This window comes from Aquila chrysaetos, chromosome 20 (assembly GCF_900496995.4).
Source record: "Aquila chrysaetos chrysaetos chromosome 20, bAquChr1.4, whole genome shotgun sequence".
NCBI lineage: Eukaryota > Metazoa > Chordata > Aves > Accipitriformes > Accipitridae > Aquila > Aquila chrysaetos.
In genome coordinates, this window is record NC_044023.1 from 4,442,038 (window position 1) to 4,465,012 (window position 22,975).

The 22,975-nt window shown below is 39.2% G+C and overlaps 2 protein-coding genes across 11 annotated transcripts in view; one reads left to right on the top strand and one right to left on the bottom strand.

Moving 5' to 3' along the window:
* Window positions 1–3,461: 3,461 nt before the first annotated feature.
* On the bottom strand, window positions 3,462–19,711 carry NOL8 (nucleolar protein 8). 8 transcript variants are annotated; one of them, XM_029995908.2, is made up of 17 exons: window positions 19,631–19,711; window positions 18,964–19,147; window positions 18,734–18,796; window positions 17,668–17,746; window positions 17,214–17,361; window positions 16,213–16,281; window positions 13,955–15,895; window positions 13,548–13,664; window positions 12,162–12,281; window positions 11,723–11,807; window positions 10,694–10,838; window positions 9,083–9,166; window positions 8,010–8,287; window positions 5,966–6,092; window positions 5,453–5,523; window positions 4,412–4,494; window positions 3,462–4,085 (listed from the first exon to the last, which is right to left on the bottom strand). In XM_029995908.2, the coding sequence occupies exons 2-17, from the start codon at window positions 19,100–19,102 to the stop codon at window positions 4,032–4,034; spliced, it is 3,603 nt and encodes a 1,200-aa protein (XP_029851768.1). In that variant the 5' UTR covers window positions 19,103–19,147; window positions 19,631–19,711; the 3' UTR covers window positions 3,462–4,031. The 8 variants fall into 8 exon arrangements, with proteins under 8 accessions (XP_029851768.1, XP_029851770.1, XP_029851769.1 ...); XM_029995910.1 differs by having other exon boundaries at window positions 19,018–19,147; window positions 19,561–19,705; XM_029995909.1 differs by having other exon boundaries at window positions 10,694–10,835; window positions 19,561–19,705.
* The window catches only part of LOC115333254 (centromere protein P), a 166,212-nt gene continuing 162,902 nt past the window's right edge, over window positions 19,666–22,975 (top strand). Inside the window, exons 1-3 of one of the 3 annotated variants that reach the window (XM_029995949.1) lie at window positions 19,666–19,787; window positions 20,299–20,444; window positions 22,471–22,625. In XM_029995949.1, the coding sequence (XP_029851809.1) occupies window positions 22,489–22,625 (137 nt within the window). In that variant the 5' untranslated portion in view covers window positions 19,666–19,787; window positions 20,299–20,444; window positions 22,471–22,488. Of the gene's footprint in view, window positions 19,788–20,008; window positions 20,445–22,470; window positions 22,626–22,975 lie in introns of those variants that run through there. The other 2 variants (XM_041118803.1, XM_041118802.1) reach the window with 2 other exon arrangements.

Here is a 22,975-nt window from a genome sequence, read left to right on the forward strand (position 1 = left end):
CAGCTTTGGTCTTGGCATGGTGAGCACCTTCTGGGCCTGAATGGAGAAGCACAGCTGTGCCCTGCCTGCAAAGCTCAGGAACCATTCTCCACTCTTAAAGACAATATGAGCACATCTTTCATCCTATGAAATGCATCAAACCCTGGTCCTCCACAGACAATGTTTTCCCATGATGTCAACGTGGAAATTTCCAGCCCATGTGCTATGCTCAGGAGAAGAAATATTGGGTTTTCCCATTACACCCATGACACTGCTCTGCCTAGTATACTGTGTATTGACTCTCACCACTCTCTCACAGGTTTCCACATGTCCTGCTTGAACTGACCATTTCTAAAGAAGTCATTCCAGCAGACTGCCTGGACATCTGCATTTCCCAGTGTCCATCCAGCTTTCCTCCTCTCATTGGTCTCCACCCATTCAAAGACCTCTCAGCTACCCAGGTGCTGCTCGGAGCTTCAGGCGCTTTAAAGCTTGCCTTGTCTTTCAGTAGTCTGCTTGATGGTCTCTTGAGCCAACTCCTCCATTGTGTTTGTACCTGTTCTCCTGTGTATCTCACTGAAAGCGTTCCAGTAAGGTGACCCACAGCGGAAAGTGGAGGAAACTTGAACTTCATACATTATTTTTTAATGAATTGTTTTTCTTTGCTACATTTTTTTTTTCATTAATGGCAGGTAAGCAACATTCTTCTGTGATTGTGTGCAGCTGGTTCTGCAAATAAAGCCAGTGGGAATCTGTGCAAATGAGCTCAATCATTCAGCTACAGACGTTAGAGGGAAAAGCTTAGATTTGAGAAATCATGATGCAAGTCCAGGTGACCACTGAGGGAAATGATGGATGGAGTTTGTGGAGAGGGACCGACGATGATGATGGGGCACAGGACAATGATGTCCCATACATTGTCTGACAGAAACAATCTCACCGTTTCCTATGTGTTCAGACATCATCCGCAGATGCTCTGGATCAATACGAATTGGAGAAGGCTGATATTACTTGTTCTGTAAGCGGCAAGACAAAGAAAACTGGAAAAAGAAGAAATCCTGATTTCTTGTTCCTTATCATTTCAATCTCCTCTGCTCGGCTATACTCCTGAAATCTCTCCAATTAGCCACAGAAGACTTGAAGAGTTAGGGAAAGTTATGCACAGAGACACAACTTGTTAGTGTGTTTTGCATGTTAAGAAGTCCTCTGGTGCCCAGTTCCTGAATTGCAGATACTGAAAGCAGGAACAAGAGTCTAAAGAAGTGGAAGGCAGAAGAAAAACCCCAAGTTTCTGAGGGCGTTGGAGGCCCTGCTGAGGGCCAATACTGACAAAGACATGAAAAGAATGACTAGTCAAAGTGTCAGTCCTGGGGGCTAATGCAGCAAAAACTCTGAGAAAAGAGTTACAGGTAGCAAAAGCAATGTGCTGGCGGCTCTGATCACGTGGAAGCCCTCGGTGTTTGTTTATGATCAGAGTGGCCAAGCCCTGACCCCCAGGACCCGGTAAAGGAGGTTCTTTCCCTCATGCATTGCTCAGGGCTCTACCAAGGGTCAGCATGAGTGCGGGTGGGCATATGACTCGGTAGTAGATTTTTGTTGCTTGAAACACAAAGCTGTGGCGTTCTGGTGATTTGGCAATGCCTGTGAGTTCCCCACAACCCGTCCGGCTTCTTTCATAGCCCTGCTAATGGTCCGCTATCACCTGAGATGTCCCAGTCCCAGATGCGCTTGCATCCTGTATTGGCTTTGTGCGGCAAGGTTTTGGTAGCGGGGGGGGGGGGGGGGGGGGCGGTTACAGGGGTGGCTTCTATAAGAAGCTGCTGGAAGCTTCCCCTGTGTTCGAGAGAGCCAATACCAGCCGGCTCTAAGACGGACCTGCTGCCGGCCAAGGCCGAGCCAATCAGCGATAGTGGTAATGCCGCTGTGATAACATTTTTAAGAAGGAAAAAAAAAAAAATTGGGACAGAGGAAAATGGCAGCCAGAGAGAGGAGTGAGAACATGTAAGAGAAACAACCCTGCAGAGCCCCAGGTCAGTGCAGAAGGAGGGGAGGAGATGCTCCAGGCGCCGGAGCAGAGATTCCCCTGCAGCCCGTGGTGATGAAGACCATGGTGAGGCAGGCTGTCCCCCTGCGGCCCAGGGAGGTCCACGGTGGAGCAGATCTCCACCTGCAGCCCGGGGAGGACCCCACGCCGGAGCAGGGGAATGCCCGAAGGAGGCTGTGACCCCGTGGGAACCCCACGCTGGAGCAGGCTCCTGGCAGGACCTGTGGATCTGTGGAGAGAGGAGCCCACGGAGCAGGTTTTCTGGCAGGACTTGTGACCCCACAGGGGGACCCACGCTGGAGCAGTGTGCTCCTGAAGGACTGCACGCCATGGAAGGGACCCACGCTGGAATGGTTTGTGAAGAACTGCAGCCCGTGGGAAGGACCCATGTTGGAGCAGGGGAAGAGTGAGATGAGTCCTCTCCCTGAGGAGGATGAAGCGGCAGAGATAACGTGTGATGAACTGACCGTAAACCCCATCCCCTGTCCCCCTGCATGGCTGGTGGGGGTAGGTAGAGAATCCGGGAGTGAAGTTGTGCCCAGGAAGAAGGGAGGGGTGGAGGAAGGTGTTCTGAGATCTGGTTTTATTTCTCATTACCCTACTCTGGTTGATTTGTAATAAATTGAGTTAATTTTCCCCAAGCTGAGTCTGTTTTCCCCGTGATGATAATCGATGAGCGATCTCTCCTGTCCTTATCTCGACCAGGATCCCTTTGTCATATTTTCTCCCCCCCTGTCCAGCTGAGGAGGGGGAGTGATAGAACGGCTTTGGTGGGCACCTGGTGTTCAGCCAGGGTCAACCCACCACACATCCTCAATTTGGATCCATATCGCAGCACTGCACTGCCCATCCTCCTGCTGCTGCTGCTGCTGCCCTAAAATCACAACTTGAACTATTCCACATCATCACGACTGCCCCTTGCTCCTTCAGGTCCTCTTCTGGCCTGTAACACACGCTCTGCTACACACACCCCGCTCTCCCAGGCTGCACCCCGGGGCTCTGTACGGGAACACCGTCTCGCCAAGGGCTCGAAGCGCAAGCACTGAGACCGACAGCTCGGCCGGACAATCCCGTGCTGCGGTCACTTTGTCCTCACAGCCGTGAACCCGTTTGCTTCCCCAGGCCCTGGCAACTGCTCCTGTGCTGCTCCTGCGCTGCCGAGGGCACCCACAGACGCTGCTCCGACCTGAGGAGCAGCACGGCCAGCTGGGAGTGCGACGCGTGTGCTGGCCTGGGCACCGGTAAGAGGCAAAGCGCCCGGCTGCCCCTGGGCTGGGGCCAGGGGCCAGGCAAGGCCTGGCAGCGGGAGCCCAGGGTGGGCCTGGCAGAGCCTCTCTGCTCCAGCAGACCCTCAGCAGCATATAGGCCAAACAGACCTAAGAATAGGACTTTATATGTAAAAATATCATTCATTCAACAACAAGCATACACCACTAGCAACATTTGTCCTTATTATTTATTAACGTACACACTCAATTAAAAAGTAGAAAAATCAGCTCTGTGAAGAAATACAAATATACCCGTTTCACAAGTCTTCCTTGTTATATATGTATTTTCATAAACTTCTGGTAAACTTTTACTCTGGAAATAATGCATTCCAAATATTTGTAAAGGAATCTCAAACAGGATCTCTATTATATTTGGCAGAATACAGGTTATATAGTCTTACAGACACGGAGCCACCTGCTCTTTCTCAACCCCCTTCAGCGCTGGGGCCTGAGAACACAGCAAAATAACCCTGTATTGTCTTTGTTACATGATCAAATTCTCAAAAATCTTGCAAAGCAGCAAGTCATATTTAACCCATATAGACATAAAACCAAATCTTGGTACAAACACTGAATTGATGCAATAAACATGTACCTATTTAGAAACCAGGTTTAAGAGTCTTTTCCAATATTATTTCCTATTAGATCTTTGAAAGAGTAGAATTTTGAAAGTAACATTTTTCTGCAACTTCTTTGAAGAACAAACACGAAACGCTTCTGACCAGTAAGGTAAGAAAGATTTATTGTTTTGCTTTCACTTTCCTTCTTGCATCCTTATGCTTCTTCCGGCATTCCTGAAAATATTTAAATTTTAACATAATATTGTGAAAAGTTTCTAAATTCACATGTTTGTCTCAAACACTTTTTTTACATGCAGTAAAGTAACTGGTCCTGTACAATAATAGAGATTCAGTAATTTACCTGACCGGACATCACAACATAATGTTATACACACTTCTATACTAAAAATTTTTAGTTCCCTGGTAATTACAAAGTTTCAAGCCCTTCTAAAGGTCCTGAATTAATTTTTAATGCAAATTAAGCAAATAAGCAGCCATGTTTCCTCCTCATGCTAAGCCTTCAGCTGCAGTTACCAAGTAACAGATGTTAAAATACTCACCTCAAGCAATAATCTACGCCTGTCTTCCCAACCATCTTTTTCTTCACCGAGGTCTATTGATCTACAAAATAACTTAGGGCCCTCTGCACAAAACAAAGAACAAATTAATATGGTTAAACAATTCTGAATATGGTGGTGGTTGTAAATCTTATGAGCATCACAGCAATCAAGTCAGAAGGCCTGTTCTTCATATTCCTCTCTTGCCCCCACAACATGGTTGGCTCAAACAGAAATGTTATGTATTACAGCCTTGTGTACTAAGAAAAATAAAAAGCAGCAGCAGTTTTCCTCAATATGCTGAAATGTAAATTGCAGTGAAACAGCATCTGTTTCATTAATAGCTCAGCACCATTATCGCACATCTCCCAGGAAAATTTATGCCTGCTAAGGATTCAGAGCTCAATTTTAACAGGCACTGTAAATCAGATAGGCTGGAAGATTACAGTACAGTAACTGTATTAACACAGTAACTTTTAATGATAGTTATCTAACACGTCTCAGAAAACAAACATTATTTAAGGCTGTCCTGATAATTTATTGTACAAAATATCAAAAGCAATTGTGTTGGTGGCCTGTGCATTGTTTGGTTTTTTTTATTTTTATTATTTTTCTTTGGGTGGTTTTTTGTTTGTTTTATTATTGTTTTGTTTGGTTTTAACTATGACATTTGTTATATTCACAAGAAAAAACCCCACATTATTTAGGATCAAGAACCATGTGGGCATATGTGGCTGATAAGAATATTCACATATTTTTTTTTTGCTAAACCCTAAAAGAGCAGCTACATTCAGATCATTAGGCAATTATCAGAAAACAGGAAAGCAAGATAGCTGTTCAGCATTTATTTTACCAGGACTTTCTTGTGGGATGTGCTACCACAGTTTATACCGCAAGTAATGATGGAAAACTGCAATTTATTTTTTTTTTCTTAAACCCCTCATCTGTGTTTTAACTACAAAATATTAATAACTAGGCAGGGTTTTCTTCCTCATTGAATTTCAGTAAGAGTTACAAAAAAGAGGTGAATAAGTTCTGTGATACCTCTTAGTCGTTCATCATCTTTGGAGAAGAAGAAAAATCTAACACTTTCTGTTTGCGGTAAAGAGAAAAACCTAGAAAAACACAAAGGAATTTTAGCATCATAAAAGTTACTGTCAAATTCCATTAACAAAAGTTAAAGCTGTAATGCTTCAGAAAAATAGTATGTATTAAAGAACACTACTCCACAGTAACCAAGTATAGCCTTCTAGAAAAAAAACACTTCTTAAGAAAACTTAATATATATTTGACTTTTGGCCAAAACCACTACCCAGTTAAATTCTCATGCACCGAACTAGAAACTCAGCTTCTACATTCAACTTCAAATCAAGTGTGGTATTGGGATTTTTGGCCATTACATTCTGTGCAGCAAGGAACACTTTCCTAAGAAGACTTCCATTGTTCAGAGATGTGGAATGAAGGTGTTTGTTTCCCATGACCTGAATGCTGCTATTAATGTTCTCATAGCATTAAACAACTACAACCAAGTAGACAACAAATACAAATATAACTTGCATTTCTTTGTCCCTTTCACTTTCTGATGCCTCTGGTTCATCATCACCCTCAGAACTGCTGTCTTGGAAACGTGGATCTTCTTGCCATGTGACTTTTACAGGTTTTATTGTTTCAAGTATGTAGGGCTCTGCAATAATATCACAATTTAAAAAAAAAAAAAAAAAACCAACAGATTATTCCCCTACTTGACAGTAAAAATCTCTACTTCAGAGTGAAACACTTAAATTGGAAAACACAGATTTAAGAAGGACAGAAACCTCCCCTCCCATGTTTTCTATCACCTTCTGGGTAGGTATGAATTTAGTTTGCTTCCTCATATATCACAAATTCACCCTCAAAATTCACAACTAGTATCATCACAGCATAGGGAAAAAGTGTACGAGTCCATCTGAAGCTTGTTATTAGGGTCCAGGGTTCTATCAAGTCACACCAACCTAACAATCATTATCAACTGAGTTGGGAGTAATTGTGCCTATTCATATTTTTAGCTTGTAGAAGTTGGAATAAAAGCTTTCTTTCACTGTGAACTATCTAAATAAGTTCCTTTGCAAAGAAACTCACAATGCCTTAGCTTATCCTTTCTGTGAGTTTAAGCTACGTTACTTTCACATATGTATTCCTGCCTATAGCGTACACAGCCAGTTGCCAGAAGAGCAGTTTACACATGGTAACCTGAACAAGTACCTGAGCCTTTACTATTTCACCTCACCAAAAGGAAACCTATGGTACCCTTTTCTTTTAAAGTATACGCACAGTACTTGTCTGGATGACCAGAATAGAGAAGACAGCTCCTGTACTGCCTCTCTCTGGCAATATAAAACAGTTTCCAAACCCAACAGTAACTACACTATGAAACACCAACAGTATTTTATTCAAGAGAAAGATCAGAAAATGCTACTTTGGAAAAAGTGAGCACTTGCAAAGTTAAATTGTCCACAAAACACCCATAGTTTGTGCTCAAAAAAAAAAAAAAAAGACTATCTACATGTTCTCCCTTCATGGCTTCCACACGACACACATGATCTTAAGTCAGGTTAAACAAAAACACCACCACCACAAATAATCACAAAAATCACCTAAGCAACTGAGGTATGTGCAATGGAGAGAGATTTATCTTTTTGATTGTGTCAATACATCAGCTAGCACAGTGGCCCTGTTGCCACCAAACAGGATTCTTATGCAATATAAACCAATAATTGTTCAAACCAGCAAATAGAAGACACAATGCTCAAGCGTGGTTCTCAGTGCTAAGAACTTTGTGAACTCTGAACTACATCTCCATTATTCTCCACTTTGTTCTAGAGATCTCTTACATATTCTGAAACCCGTATTACTGCATTCATAACACAGTGAATGCTTTCTGAAGTCAGCAGAAACGTGGGGGTTTGTTGTTGGGTTTTTTTCTGTTTGGTTGGTTGGGGTTTTTTTTGTATGTATTTCAGTTAACTTCACACAGTTTCTTTCATTTCCTACATTACTACTTATTAAGTGACTTGATTTCAGATTTTTTAATCTTGATTTCATAACATTTAGCTTCAGTTAGGACACCCCAATAATCATGTGTTGTTCAGTTCCAATTTTCTGAATTTTTTCTAATAATAAAAGTAAGTACATAATAAAATGTTCTTGGATCTTGGGGTCAACTCTAAGATTTTCTTTTGCTCATAATACTACCTTAATTAACACACATTTTATTTACAATCTTGTTGGTTTATATGAAACCTGATTTGACTTGTATATCATCTTTTTCCCTGTTTATTTGAGAAATTTAGTGGATGACAACAAGTTTTTCCATCACTGTTCAAAACCAATTAAATAATAGTTCCTTCTCAAAACACCCCTTTTAAAATTCCTGGGATGCAAGCATGAATGAGCTGTGATTAAATTACAACCATCTTGGGAAGATCATAATGATTTGTGTAATTATTGACTTTTGCCTCTAAAAATCCCCTGGATTCTGGATTTCCATACACTATATTACTCTACAGTGCCTGACGTAAGCTACTCATTAGAAATTGTACTATTATTTATGTTCTGCTGTTACCTTCTTTTATGCCTGACTCCTCCAAGTCTCCGAAGAAGGAAAACGTGAAACCACTAGACTCCTGAGCTACGTTACTCCCAACGTTAGGTCCCAGATGGTCAGGTGGGGTAGAGTCCTCTGCATCGTCTTTGTCCCAGGGTATTTCTTCTTTTTTTTCTGATTTGCTCTTTGAAGATCCAAACAACTCTTTCAAATCAACAGCAATATCATAATACATTTCTTTAGACACTTCAGGGAGTTTCTCACTCTCTTCCCTCTTCTTCTTCCTTTTAGCTTTACTGAAATGAGATTATTAAAAGGATAGTAAGATAGCACATATATTTTTAAAAGAAAGGTTCCCTCAGAGGCAACCTTGCTATTAATGTTTTCCTAAACTTATCTAAGCACATTAATGAGTAGTTCACTTTTAAGGTTTGGGTGGGGTTTTTTTGGTGTTTTGGTTTTTTTCCTTCTTCTTCTTCTTTTTTCTTAGCAATTCCAGGTTCTGGCAATAAGATATTTCCTATTGCCAGAAATACGTTTATAGGGCTGCATGACTATCCTTTTGGTTTACACTTTTGACCCATTTCTTTTCACCTCCTGCAATTTACCCACACCCTGAGGGTAAGCATTGGGGAAACAGCTGAGGTTTGACTCTAAAGGCAGGAACAAGTCTACTTTATAATTAACTACATCCTGACTTTTCACTTAACATGTGATAGCATTTAAGTTAAGATATTTAGGACAGATTTTTTTTCTGGCAAAATAAATGTTACGAGATAATATTTTTTTTCTCATTTTCTCATCTTTTTTAAGATTTGCAAATCTTAAAGTCCATGACTTGAAGCAAAGGGATAGCCTGAAGGTGAGAAAGGAAGACAGAAAATGGCATGCAGAGAGTACATGGACTAGAAAGAAAAGATGACATTACATGGTGTTTTTAGTGGTCACAATTCTTACTGTATCTTGATTTTATCAATAACAGGGAGAACTAAAGAAAAAACATAGCAGTCTGCATAGTTTCAAACTCAGTCTTCTGCCATCTTTCCATGGGAAGAAACATCACAATTACAGTTACCAGGCTGTAATATTACCTTTCTTTTTCTGTAGCACTTGGTTTCCTTTCAAAAACTGCATGGTCCTGTCTTGTGGGATCATAGCGGAGGGCATTAATATCTCTATAAAAACAGAAAGGAAAAGAAAAAACATGAGACTTTCTAAATGCTCAGCTGAAAGCTACCCTAAACCTTTACAGTCAGATTCAAATTCACATTTGACCTGCTATTCAGTGTCCAGGTCAGGAAAAATTATAAACAGAAGTGGCTTTAATAAAATTGTAGTATTTCATATAAAACATAGACCTCAAGTTGTGTGTGTTATGCAGTAAGAGTAAGTTTATACCTGCACCTGTTTATCTTTTGAGGAGCTATATCAATATAGCTATCCAAATTGATATATCATTTCTTCTAGTACCAAACATTGTATAAGTTCAAAGAGTCCAAGGGGAAAAAAAAAAAAAAAAAAAAAAAAAAAGAAAACAAACAAACAAAACCCCATTAGTCCACCTTTCAAAATTTAAATATTCTGAGGACTTTCAGCTAAAGCAGTCTAAGGTTTAGACTGACCCCAATACTAGCGTAGCAAAGCCCATGCTGCCTTATGGCAATGCAAGAAGGTGATCACTTATTTCCCCTCCTCTCCCTAAATTAATGCTTATGGCATAAATTAACCACCTTTAAATGGTTACATACTGTATCATTAACTGGGTATTAGAAAACATTGTCAGTCACAAAACTTTCCTAAGATGACCTCTAAGGTTGCACAGATTATTTCCCCCTCTGCTTAGTCTTTAGAAAATACACAAAAATTTGTACAAAGTCATGGAATTAAATATGATTGTGCAGCAGTCGCAATGGTATTTAGCAGTCAGCAGTGAACTGATGCAACTCCAACAGTCACTGTCAGTAAAAATCTACTAATTGCACACTATTGCATTACCCTTAACACTACTAACTTCCACCAATTCAGTCCACAGACCAATTTCTGTTCAAGTGCATAGTTATATGTCACCATACTTCCAATAGTACATTTCCAAACCTATCTCATCATCCTCTAATGAAGGCTACAGCATGCCCAACAGCAACATGTAACAAATTCCTAATCTAATGAAGAAATTTCTCAAAAGCAGAAGTACAGATAAATGAAAAAAAAAAATCCTTCACTGAAAAAGAAGTTTGATGCTAATCACCTGTAGGCCAGAAAAAACAACCACCTTATTAACTGCTACATAAGTTATGAGTCTAACTTACTGACCTACTGCCCAACTCACATGTTCTTTCTTTGTTTAGCCACCTTAAGTCTGTCTCCACAGAGAACAGAAAAATATCTTACATAGGCAAGGACTTATTAAAATACTAATTTTCATAACCAACAATCCCATCAATCAAAATCTACTAGAAGAAACTCAAGCAGGCATCCCTTAATTTTTTCCCTAAAATAATAATTACCAGTTGTATAATCTATTGGGACACTCAAATTAGGAAACTGCATTAAAGACTGACTTCAAATCCACACAACAGAGAAGGAAATACTTTTCTCAGTCAGCTAGGCAGAAATTTTAGTTGTGAAACCTTGGCAAAAATTAGAAATTAGAAAAATTAAGCCTTCCTAAAATTCCTTCTTTTCTGATAACGGATGATTCATACTTGAATTTCTTAGCACTTGTGGCCATTTTAGTTGGCTTAGGCTGTTCCAGGTTGATATTCAAGAGGCTTCCCAGTATCTGCAGATTTTTCTTTTTCTCCGCAGCAAGCTCTTCTTCCTCATCTGCCTTCAAGATGTTTGTCTCTGCTAAGAGAAAAATAAATACATTATTTTTTCCCTGCTATGACCTGAGTAAGCCTGTAATATTTGCTATATAACATTACTATAGTAGTAGAAGAGCTCACATGTTTTCAACACGTCACTTCCTTTATTTTAAAGCAACTTAGAGGCTTTCTCCCTTGGACTGTAGAAAATCTTTGATTAGAAATGTCATGGGCATCTATCTCATGTGAAAATCAGATCAGTTACTTAACCTGTCCCCTGCTTGTATCACATAACTGTGCAACTACTCTGCCACTGTTAGATGCTGTACAGAAGATCACATTAAAACAGCAAAGTGAGTAGCAGAACTAGGCAAAAATTTAAGTTTCAGAAACAAATTCTGAATTTTGAAAACTAGGTTAATAATTTCATTTTTTTGGGGGGGGTGGAAGAAATACTTTTAAAAGTTTGCCTTTTTCAGCTTTCCTGCCTTCTGCTGTTAAAGCAAAAAATAAAAATCTTTCTTTCTAAGGCTGCCAAATCAGCCATGGACTGCAGGATGACTACAAAACAAACAGTTTAAATGAATGTAACGGTCAAAAAGTTTATTTTAATAAGTCACCACTTATCCTGCGAAAAACATGGATAAACACGTTCTGGTATCATCCTGTATTAAAAAAAATATTTTCAAATGTCGATTTATCAACCAAGTATGTCTCACTCAGCTATTACAAATACTTTTGCAACATATACATTTAAGAAAACACAGCGACCAATATATACTATGTACTGCCACAACAGAGTTGGGTTATTTTCTTTAAGGAATCACCAAAGAAGCAAAGTAGTCCATAAGTTCCTTCAAGCGTCCAAAATTAAGGCTCCAAGATATAGCTCTATTACTATTAACCAAGAAATATGAGCAGGTTTACCTTCTTCTTCACTGTCACTTTCAAGGAATCGAGCATCCATGCGAAATCTTTCATCTGTGCCAAATCGTGATTGCAATTGCAAGAGCTAAACAAAATGAAATAGATCCTGTTAAGCACTGGAGAAGAAAGTCATCAACATTCAGTAACCTTTTTTTTTTTTTTTACTATAATTATAGCAACATATTAATAACCCTTTAGCTCTTGATGCCTTTTCCAGACACTTCTTTGTATTAAAAGATGACAACATCAGAGAACCTCCTCCCACTCCCCAACACACATTATTTCCTCCATGGCTACTGTTTCCTCTATTTAAGAGAATTCTATTGCAAGTTTGTCAAAATCATATTCAGCAAGTATGCAAGCCTACATGTTACGTTCTTCTGAAGTGGCATTATGGAGACTTAGAAGAAAACTAAATTACAGTAATGGGTTCACTCACTTTTTCACCAGCTTTGCCTTCAAACTGGGGCTTAATTTTGAATCTATCACCATCTGTATCATCTTGCTCATCCTCGCTGCTTTCAAACAGCCTGGCCAAAGTTTTAGGAGCAGATTCACCCTTTATTAAACAAAAAGAAAATACAGAAAAGCAGCCATTTACGTTAAGTTTGAGAAAATAAATCAGTATCAACTTTGTTCTGCTTTCCAGTTTATCTGAAAGAGTGCATTTCCAGAACAACCAGCTCACTTATTGATCCATGCGCTTCCAAAGCTTACATTGTATACACACCTCGTACAATTCTGTTTTACAGTTAAGACTACTAAATTTTAGCATCGGCCAAATATCCATGTAAAGGGTAACTCAGGTTTTACGATATCAGAGAGTTAGATATAAAACTCCAACTTTCTGATTACGTCAAGGGAGATCAATTTAAAAACATCAGTGTCTAATTATATCCTTTCTGAACAAGCGTCATTTATGGTATAAACTCTAGAACATAGTTTAAGTCAGTTGATAAATATCAATGATTACAAAAGATAAGCACTCCATGGCTTTGAAACAATTTTCCATAGAATTAGAGGTTCTTCTAAAGAAAAGGAAAAATACAGGGCAGGGATTCTAAATACAGGGTAAGAGATATATGTGTAAAAAAGCACTAAACGTGAGGAAAAGTGAGAAAAGAAGATTTTAATTAAATAGTGAGAATGGTCCTAATCTTACTACGTTTATGAAGAAAAAACCCAATAAAAGCAAAACCAATGGTTTAAAGCTTTAGCAGAGATGTGACTAAAAAATGTGATTACACAAGAAGTTGTATTCCAGAAAAAAGCACTTAATTGTGCTGAAAGTATGGCAGTAAAATCCTGAGAAGTCTGTCAAAAAAGGTCTCAATTAGGTAAGGTGTAAAGAGGAAGTCCCACTCAACTTCTTTGGACCTTAACATTGCTTTAAAAACAAGACCCTGCATTAATAAAGATTCTTTGTCCACAGTGTTGGAAAAACCGAAAAGTCCTTCTATACTACTCAAGCCAAATCTTCTCCCCTTCCTTTGACTAAAAGCAGTGAAATTTCAAAACTAATTATGCATAAGCCCTATAACTTAAACATTCTTTTTCTTTTAATCAAAATGAAAATCTCTTTTATGCAAATCTCAATCTCCTTACAAATTCTCCAAGTTCTCCAGCTTTATCAGATACATGGTTAAGTTTTATGAAACCTGTTTCATGTTAGCAAAAAAAGAAGAATCACTCATATCAATTCAAACCTTATCTACTTTTTTTTCTATCACTTCACTACGAAAAACAGTCTTCAGAATAAAAAGCAGAGTCATATTGATATGGCATTACCTTACAGAATACTGGACTTTTTCCTAATAACACTTACTTTTTCATGCGTATTTCCCAAACTCGCATCTTTCTTCAACATCTCATCTACTTCAGCTTCACTTTCCGCATCTGAATTGAATATGATGTGTTTATGCTTGCCTGCTGGCTGGCTATCCTATGTAAGAGTGAAACTGTCAAGTCAAACATACCAAATACTTGCTACCATCACACCTAAGTATCTAAAAGACATTTCCATGACATGAAAGGAGGAATCTACTATTCCTCTTGCAACTCTAGAGACATTCCAGGAATTAGGTATGCATCATTTTGTATACACTCAAAAGAAAACTGGCAATGTAATCAGAAATTCCAGAATATGATTTTAAAATATCTTAAACCACATCTATTAATTTCCCTTTTTCTTTTACTGCATGCTATTCAGGTAGAAGTTGTGAGTGTAATTACCAGACTTGAAAGAGCTCCTTGAATGAGTTTCTTCTGTAATTCTCTCTCTTTCTGTCTCTCTTCCAGAGCTGCCAGCCTCCTCTGGTTATCCTGCAACTGTTTCTTTGTTGTACTAGGTTCCTTTGAAGCAGTAGCATGAAGACAAAGCTCTTTATTTTCCAGAAGGCTTGTCTTCCCATTCTCACATTTATTAGCTTCACATTCTGGATTTTTATTGCTTACATTCCTCTTCAATTTTTTCGAAAGCAGTTCTGGGCTTTTCAATTGTCGTTTAATACGTTTCTGTGACACTGCAGCATTACTATCCATGTCACTGTTCTCATCTTCGCTCTGATCAGTACTAGCAGCAGCATCTCCGTGCTCTGAATTTTGGTCATCTTGTAAAGAACTCACATCTTTCTTCTTTCCTTGTAAACATGGCCTGGAAACAGGCTGATCTCTCTCATCTGCTAAGGTGGCAGCATCTGACAATCCCTTGTGCTGTTCACAATACATATTTTGCCTCTTTTTACTGCTGACTTCAAGTGAATATAATGGATGGTTCTTAGACTGTCTTTTAGATGACTCCTCCCCACAGTAAGAAATACAAGCTTCAAGATCTAAACTTTCTACAGACCTCCTCTTTAAATCAGTGCTGTCCTTAGTTAACTCTTTTTCATAAAGGGACCCCATTCCTCTGAAGGGTTGATACTTCAAATGTGAATTATTTTGTCCCTTGGAGCTTTCTTCATCAGCATTCTCCTCCCCCGCTAAAATTGCAGCAACTACATCTTCAGGAGAGATACATTTTTTTTTAACTCCAGGGCGAGATTTAGAAAGTTTTGTTTTATTTACAACATTACCTTTAGGATTTTCTTCAACACTGCACTGACTAGAACTCTGTGTACTATCCGATTCTTCTGCTGGTGTCCCAGTGTTTTCAGTAGCTAATGCTTTTAAGTCATCTAATGTAAGGTCTAAGTGGTAACAGTTTTGCATCATGGATTCATACTCGGAACTGATTTCAGACTCCCCTTTCTCAGACTCTGAATAAGAGCTTTCACTATCACTTGCCTTTGTTGTACTGTTAACTGGTGTACTCTGCAAGGCAGCAATTCTAGATTTCTTCCTTTTCCTTTTTCTTTCAATGTATTCTTCTTCTAAATTGCAAGTTTTCAGTGAGGAATCATTTATCAAACCACATTTTTTGTTTGTTAATATTTCTTTATTTTCCACGGTCACCTGTTTAGAAACTTCTAAAACTGCAGTTTTCCTGCTACTTAGATCTGGAGTTTTACTTTCAGCAATAATTTCATCTGTATCTGCTGAATCATAGCCATTATCACATTCCATAGTCTCTTTCTCTCTGTAACTTCCTTTGATGGCTTTCTTCTTGGCATCTGGATTGCTTAAGAACCAGTGACTATTGTATTTTAATTCAAAATTATCCCCAACAATTTCCAAGTGGTCATTTTCAGTCTCAACATTTTCAGCTTTCTCTGTTTCTCTCTCTACCATTGGTCTGATTTCCTTTTCAGAATCAATGTCACTATCAGAAACACTCATATCATTTTGAGCTGTAACTCCAGAAACATTGCATTTATCTGATAATAAACCTCTCCCTGGTATTTTACTCTTCAGAGTCCTTGATGAAGGCAATTTAGACTTCTCATTGGGTTTGGATTTTGATCTTTGATCTAGCTGTGGTGAGCATGTGTTTTTTGAATGTGACTGGCACTCAGAAGAGCAAACTACTGCTCCATTCAAAGCCTCACTGCTCAGTTGCTTCAGTTTTTTAGGTGGCTTCTTAGTTAGAGGGAACTCTCCTTGCCGCTTCTTGTTTATGGTATCATCTCCCCCTTCCAAGTGCCAAGTAAGCTCGGATATAGGAACTACATGTGTCAAGTCTAGCTCCAGCTTTCTGAGGTTATGGCAGTATTTTGATGGGTCATATTTCACAATGTTAGTCTCAGTTAAGGAATTAAAACAACATGATTCTTTTAGCAAGCAGGCTTCCAGTCTTTATGAACAGGCTAAATTCTGCGTGAAAGGACAACAGAGAGTCCTTTTTAATGATATGACCATAAGCCTTTAGGCAACTGACCTGCAGTCTAAAAAATTTATTCAAATCACACAAACTTACTGCAAGATTTACTTAGGTGATTCAGTAAATCAAGTATGACACAGTAGTCGATATTAAAAGTGTTAAGCAAATGCTTCCCCATATGACAAAAGAAAGAGGGAATTGTGCCTATGGCCAGCCAATAGGAAAAGGATATTTTATTTTTTTGTTGATTCCTGAGGTGCAGGATAGGCAAGACTCTGCCGAATTTCCCAACAACCCATTTCTAAAAGAAAAGAAAAATAATCAGTGTTAAACAAAAAAGGGAATGAAAGTAATCCTGGAATAAAACAACATGCATATTCTTGGATAACAGAAACACTAATAAAGAACCAACTGTGACTAATTCTTTTTTTGTTTACTCTCTTAAGTGAGATATATTCGTACTCTACAACTTATCCAGCTTCCTTCTCAAAAAAAAAGAACAAACCAAAACCAACCAGCCAAAAAACCAAACTTCTACAATGTGCAAATAAAGAATGACAATAAAGAAATTAATTTCTTTACAAGTACCATTTTTAGTATAAGGCTTCTTGTTTATGAATTAACAGTGGTAAATATACAGACAGGATCACTATTATTTTGCCCTTTTCCCCCTTCCTGCTAAAAAATTAAAATCCCCCCCATCACCCTCCAAAAACATTCTGTGCTTAGCAAATAATTTTGAAAACTTCGTAGTAAATACAATTTTTCTTGCGTAAATTTGCATGTTCAGTGATTTTATTCTAAGCCTTACTTTTGTAAGCATGTGTAGACCCTGATCCTGAATGTGCTGAAGCACAGAGATCAGTTCCTGACAACCCAGCCGTCAAAAAAGTATATGCTGTATAAAAATAAGACACACATTCTCTTTACATGCTTTTAAGGGTGACGTGAAGATATTCCCAACATCAACGAGTAAAAAAGCATTTACCAACTTAACACGACAAGAGGACAGTATGATCAAGATTATTGCCAGTCGTTACAAAGAACTACAGGAGCATTCTACATGTCTACACATAAGGTATTTCTTTAGACTACATCTCACAAATTGGACTGTCACACTTAATAAAAGTCTCTTTACATAAAGTGTAGAGATTTGACATAAATTTAGATGTAATATGCTTTTGCCCGATTCTGGGTTTTGTTTTAATTCTCTATATATCTACCCCACCATACCTTATGGTCTGGCACCTCTGTACCTGGTACTGCTTTCATGTGAAAGTCTACAACTCCAGCCTTTTTCAGTGATTCTAACAGACACGCTTTGTCGTTTCTCTGTGGCTTTTCTTTCTGCAGCTTTGCCTCCTCCCTCTCCATGGCGAGCCTGTACCAAAAAGTATATCATATATGAAAAAAGGTCTGCCTGTGTGCTGAATTACAGCTGGCAGTGACCCTCTCCCACAGAACAGTAACCATTCACTACTCAAGGAATTAACAAATCTGTTACCTTCAAGGGAATAATGATGCAAAACATGTTGCAGTATCTAATGTGCATCAAGAGTCCACCAATGTCAATAAAAAATAGAAAGAGTAAAAGCATAGCAGATGAAAGCACAGCCATAATATTATCAGATAAACAGAAAAAGGGTAACTTTAGCAACAACATACATTTTTTAAAATTGATTTTTACCTGTGCAAAAAGCTTTCTTTGGCCAACTCAATTTGCACTGTTCCCCCTTTCCATTTTGTTTTATTTAAAACTGACATGCCTGTAAAACAAATAGATAGGAAATTAATATTTTCTACATTAAAAAAATACACTTTAGACTTAACTATGCCTCCTTCTATGATAGTCTGAAGTTTCTTTAGCACGATTTTATACTCCATTACTCACCTGATTTAAGTTTGTTTATGAAAGGTCTAATACCCTACTCTTACACAAGACATTCAAGATTAAAGTTCTGACTTCAAAAGAGTCATTGAAGCCTGTATGGTTCAGTTCAAATACAAACCTGAAAATTCAGATACATATACCCTGAAGTTTCTATACTACTGTCAGATAGGCTCTTCTCCACTTAACTATTTCTGTACTTTGAAAAACATAGCTAAGGAGTACTGAAACCCAAAGAGAAAAGTGTTGTACTAGAACTTAAGGAAGTTAAGTATCAAGGGCTGGGTTAGCTTTTAGTCACTCTCAAACAGCTTTCCTATTCCTAGTGGCAGCACTCCCTAGATAAAAGGGGCACATTACCAATCCCTCTCTTCGGGTATAGGTATCCTCACCTGCCATTTTCCTGCCACATATTACACAGGTGGCTTTATAAGCCTGCCAGTAGTTCTGCAGTCGAACTATTTTGGGATTTGTTAAATTGCTTTAACAAAAGCATGCTTTATGTAAGCCCTCCTTCTGTGTTTCCTCTCACGTCAAGTCACTTGTAATGTTTTATGGACCTGATGAAAGCATTTGAAGCACGCTTCCTATACCTTTTCCTAAAAGGGTTAGAATGAACTTATAAATCAGCTATTTCAGTCACAGGGAATCTTTTTAATCTGCTTACATCTACTTACTGAAAACTCCAGGAAAGCAACTTCCATAAAACTGCAGCTTAAAGAAAATGGAATGAATATGATGACAGAATGAAACAGGGTCTACCCTGACCACATTAAGATCTGGCAACATTAGATGCATTATCAGTAATGCAACTTGGCTCAAAACCATAAATTACTCTAAGAAAAAAAAAAAAAAAAGTACTTACACTTTCTAAGATCTGCATCAGAAATGCTGACGTTGATGTAAGCAAACGTTTTCATAGGGTTCCCTGATCAATGATAAACATTCAGTTAATTTCTATATAGTTTCCGTGTTTCCTTTAAAACTGAAAATTAAGCTATTTCCTGAAAATAAAGTGTCTCTGAAGCAAAAATTCCATTTCACACTACAAACTGAAAAACAATTCACTTTTAAAGGATGATGCAAAACTGTTACCCTGATCATCTTTCCTGGTAATAATCTCTGCATCCAAAACACGCCCAAACTTGCCAAATCTTTCTTGCAGTTCAGCCTTTGAAACCGTATGGCCGAGCCCTCCAACATACAACCGTTTCGAAACTTGTTTCTTCTCCATGTTGAAAAGTCAAGCTGTCACACCTGTAACGTGCACTCAGTTTTTCTGCAAGAAGATAATAATAGTTCACTAACACTTACATCGTAGGGATTGATGCAATCATAACACCAAATTACAGAACAAATCCTTCCATCGGAAGCCCTCCATAAAGAACCCCTTCGCTTTGCGCTAGGTTACACGCTCTGCTCCAGCCCAGTGCCAGTAAGCACTGCATTGCTGTAAGTAACCAGCGTTTAGGTGTTGGGCATTTTAAAAAAACCTTGAAGCATATGAGTGGGTACATGACAGTAAGTGTAAGCGGCTCTCAGCGATATGACCTTTTAAGGACTTTCTAAACTGGGAGGAGGGGGGAAACGGGACGCCACGAGCCGCCCTCAGCCCCGTCTCCCCCCTCCCAGGAGAGGCCGGGAGCCCCCGGGAACCGCCATCCCCGCAGGAACGTGGCGACCGCCGCTCACCGCCGCCATGTGCGACCCTCGTAGCGCAACGCAATTTATCTTCCCCCTCGCAACCCTTCCTAGCGCTCACTCGGAAAAAAAGGGTTCCGCCTCCTGCGGCCAGTCGGATTTTGATTGTCTCCTCGCTTCTGTCGGGGTCCTGTTTCTGGCCGGCCAAGTGTGATGGGGACGCACCGGTTGGGTCTTGTGACCGCGGAAGGTTTGGGCGTAATTAACCCTGCAGGAAGGTAGGGGGATATTCCGCAAGACATAAGCGAAAAACAAGGCGATAGCTAACGAAGTGACGCTTTTGCCATCCGTCTCGAATAATGACCTCGGGATCCGCCCTTCAAGCGGCTCTGTTGTTTCGCGGGGGGGGGGGGACGGACGGACGACGAAGGCGCGGCCGGCGCCCCCTGCTCGGGCCGCAGCTGTGGTAGCGCCCAGGCCCGCCGCGAGCTGGTTGGGCGCGCAGTTCGAAGGCGCGGGCCGGGGGTGTCTCACGCGCCGCAGCCGTTGGCGGGCGGGAGCGAGCGAGCGTCTCCTCAGCGCCGGCCTCTCGGGTGTCGGGTCTGCGGGGACCCCGGGGCTCTGGGGGCGGGCGCGGCCGCGGCTGCGGGCTCCTCTCGGCTCCTCTCCTCTCCTCTCCTCGGGCGTGCGTTGTGCTGCCGGGCCGATGCCTGGCACCTGTGAGCCTCGACCCGTGTCTTGGGGCGGGGTGGGACAGCGCCGGCTCGTCTGACGAGTCGCGTTTTCCAGCCGTTACCTTGTGAGATTGGAGGCTAGGAGCAAAGCAACGGGAACGCGGAACCCCACCAGTTCGTTTCTCGCAAACTCTTGAATGCTCTTTCCCGGCCCTTCCTGTGGCAGCTTAGAAGCGAATGCTTAGCGGTGTATACGGGCAGGTACGTAGAAACGTGAAATACTTACCGTTAATGCACAAATATACGCGTGTACGCTGAGGGTGAGGAGAAATAACTGATTGTTTGTCGTTAAATTTATGTTTTATTTAATTAAAAGTATGTACGGAGTATCTCTTTTTCTGGAGATAATGCTCTTTGAAGTTATAATTAGTCTTTAGTTATTAGTTTTTAGTCTTTTTTAGTCTTTAGTTATTTAGACTCAAATTAGTCTTTGAGTCTTCTGCAGTCTAGTAAAATCACTTGAGTTAAAATAGTTGTAAGCAGTATATATGTTGTTGCTGTTTTCAAAACAGCCTAGCTGTTGAAAGAGGAATTAGCTAACAACCTGGGGTAAAGTTCTGGCTATTGTAATGTTTTTTCTTTTTTGGAATCTGCTCTTTATTATGACCGAAACTTTCTTCAGTGTAGCCAGTTAAAAAAACAAACAAACAAAAAAACCTAATAGAATACTTTAAAAGTTGGAGGATTTCTATTTCTTGTACCTACTAATCTTGTTTGTTGTCATACCTTGCATAAGATTGCTTTAAAATTTCAGAGGAAGTCATGACTAGGCACAATCTCAGTGATTCTTTAATTGCGTATACTTTCTTTATTCACTAAAGTTTTTAATGCAAAGCATGTTTTGAATGTTGTTTGTTTTATTATATATGCTATTCAGATGCTGTTTCTTATGAAATAAACAAACAAAACCCTATTTTCTCCTCATCCCTTTTTATTGAACCGTGTTAGCATGGATCTTGCAAACACAGTAGAGGTTGTTTAAAAACACGCATAAAACTAGATTTATTTTTTTTTTCCCTGCTTGAAAGTATTAATACATCGGTATTGAGCTGCACAGTCATGTGACATGTCTAGGCTGAATGTCAGATAATTTTTTTCTTAAAATTGGTGTTTATTTTTGTTAAACATGGTTGTTTCCTTGTGTCTCTTTACTGTTGTTTACTTGAAAGGCAGATTATGCTGTAGTGTTAATAGGAACAGCTGTGCTTCATTTAATCAGGTGGATTGTTAGGTGAATTGGTCAAAGCTGGATTCAGTTTCTGTATCTGATTAGGATTGCTTTCTATCTGCAGAACAGCTTGCTGTTCTATTACAGCGAATGTAAAACAGCTGGATATGGTCCTGGCTGAAATCATGATTAGTTAAAAAGTTTCTTACAGAAGGCCTTTGACTACATTAGATTCCTGATTTAACTTCTGTATTTGGAGACTATACAGTGATCTGTGTCTTAAAATTGGTTTAATAATTACATTTGGACTCAATGAATTAAGTCTTTGAGGAACTAATGCAACAAAACTACATTTCTTTTCAAAATTATTATCTATTTTGGGGAAAACTTTTTTCTTTTTTTCCTTTATGTGGAGTCAGAAATTTGTTCTTTGTCATCTATGTAACTCCTACTTAAACCCTAGAAAGTCCCCTTAAAAAGGCATTGATCTGCAAGTAGGCATTACAAGAGCAGAAAAGCCACTTTTTCTGTAATTCTGAATGTAACAAAGCTTTGTAAGAAACATGGTAACTCACTCTGCTAAAAGCATCATGAACAGGGAAGATTCTACTTCCAGGGAATACAGGAAGCTACTAGATATCAGCAAGAATGTGACAGAGTACTATAGTATTAAGAGCAGAGTTTTACTGCAAGCCTAATTCTGTTTTTGAGTTGGTGACAGAATTCCTGTCAAATTTGTTTGCCGAGGATCAAGGTTTATATGTTAGTTTAATCTTCCATAGCAAACAGGATTGTTTGACACTAGAATTCTTTACGGAGGTATAAATTATTATACTTGTCAAAGCTACCTGGGCTATTTAAAAATTGTATGTACCAATTCATTTTTCAAAAGTCATAAAATATAATAGAATTGTCTCATTTTAAGTAGAGGCATAGGAGAAACAATTGCCTAATGTTATATTTGCATTTCTTAACTTATTTTTATCCAAGGAATTAAATTATTTTGAAAATGGATTATTTTTTTTTGCCTAAGAAATATACTTATTTTGTTTTATCTAGTAATATTGATTCTGAGAAATGGATAACAGCATTTGTCAAGTTTATGAAGATGAAATCCAGTCACTGGAAGAAGAAATTAAGCTATTGACTGAAAAGTATGAAGATAGCCAACAAGAATCCACCTTTTTTTCTGATGAGGAGATATTAATGGCAATGTATGCTTCTTTTCACATGTTGGATTAATGCTGTTTCTCGGTCAAAATTGCTTAGGATAAGCTTTTGCCTCTGTTAGGACTTTCCTTATGTTATTATTACAGTGTTGATCTTGTTTAGGACGTGGGCTATATATGGTAAAAGATTACAAATAATAAGCAGTTGATCTTTTTTTACTGCCTTCTGTTGGCAATTTGTGTGGGTTTAGGATTTTGTGGTGTTTGTTTGCTTTTTGTTTTTTAAGGCAGTCATAGGGGCCAGAGCATGATATCGGGTACGTTACTGTGCGGGCCCTGCAAAGTTGTTGACTGTAAAGGCCATGTTTTCCATTATGCACTGTGAAACAGCTCAG

What these genes read in the sequence shown, in the direction of transcription:
- NOL8 (XM_029995908.2), bottom strand. Translation starts at nt 19,102, where the DNA reads ATGGAGAAGAAACAAGTTTCGAAACGGTTGTATGTTGGAGGGCTCGGC. An exon ending in TACCAGGAAAGATGATCAGG is followed by an intron (nt 18,797 to 18,963) that starts GTAACAGTTTTG and finishes ATCATTGATCAG; the next exon opens with GGAACCCTATGAAAACGTTT. An exon ending in ACAAGTGCTAAGAAATTCAA is followed by an intron (nt 9,167 to 10,693) that starts GTATGAATCATC and finishes CTGTTTTTATAG; the next exon opens with AGATATTAATGCCCTCCGCT.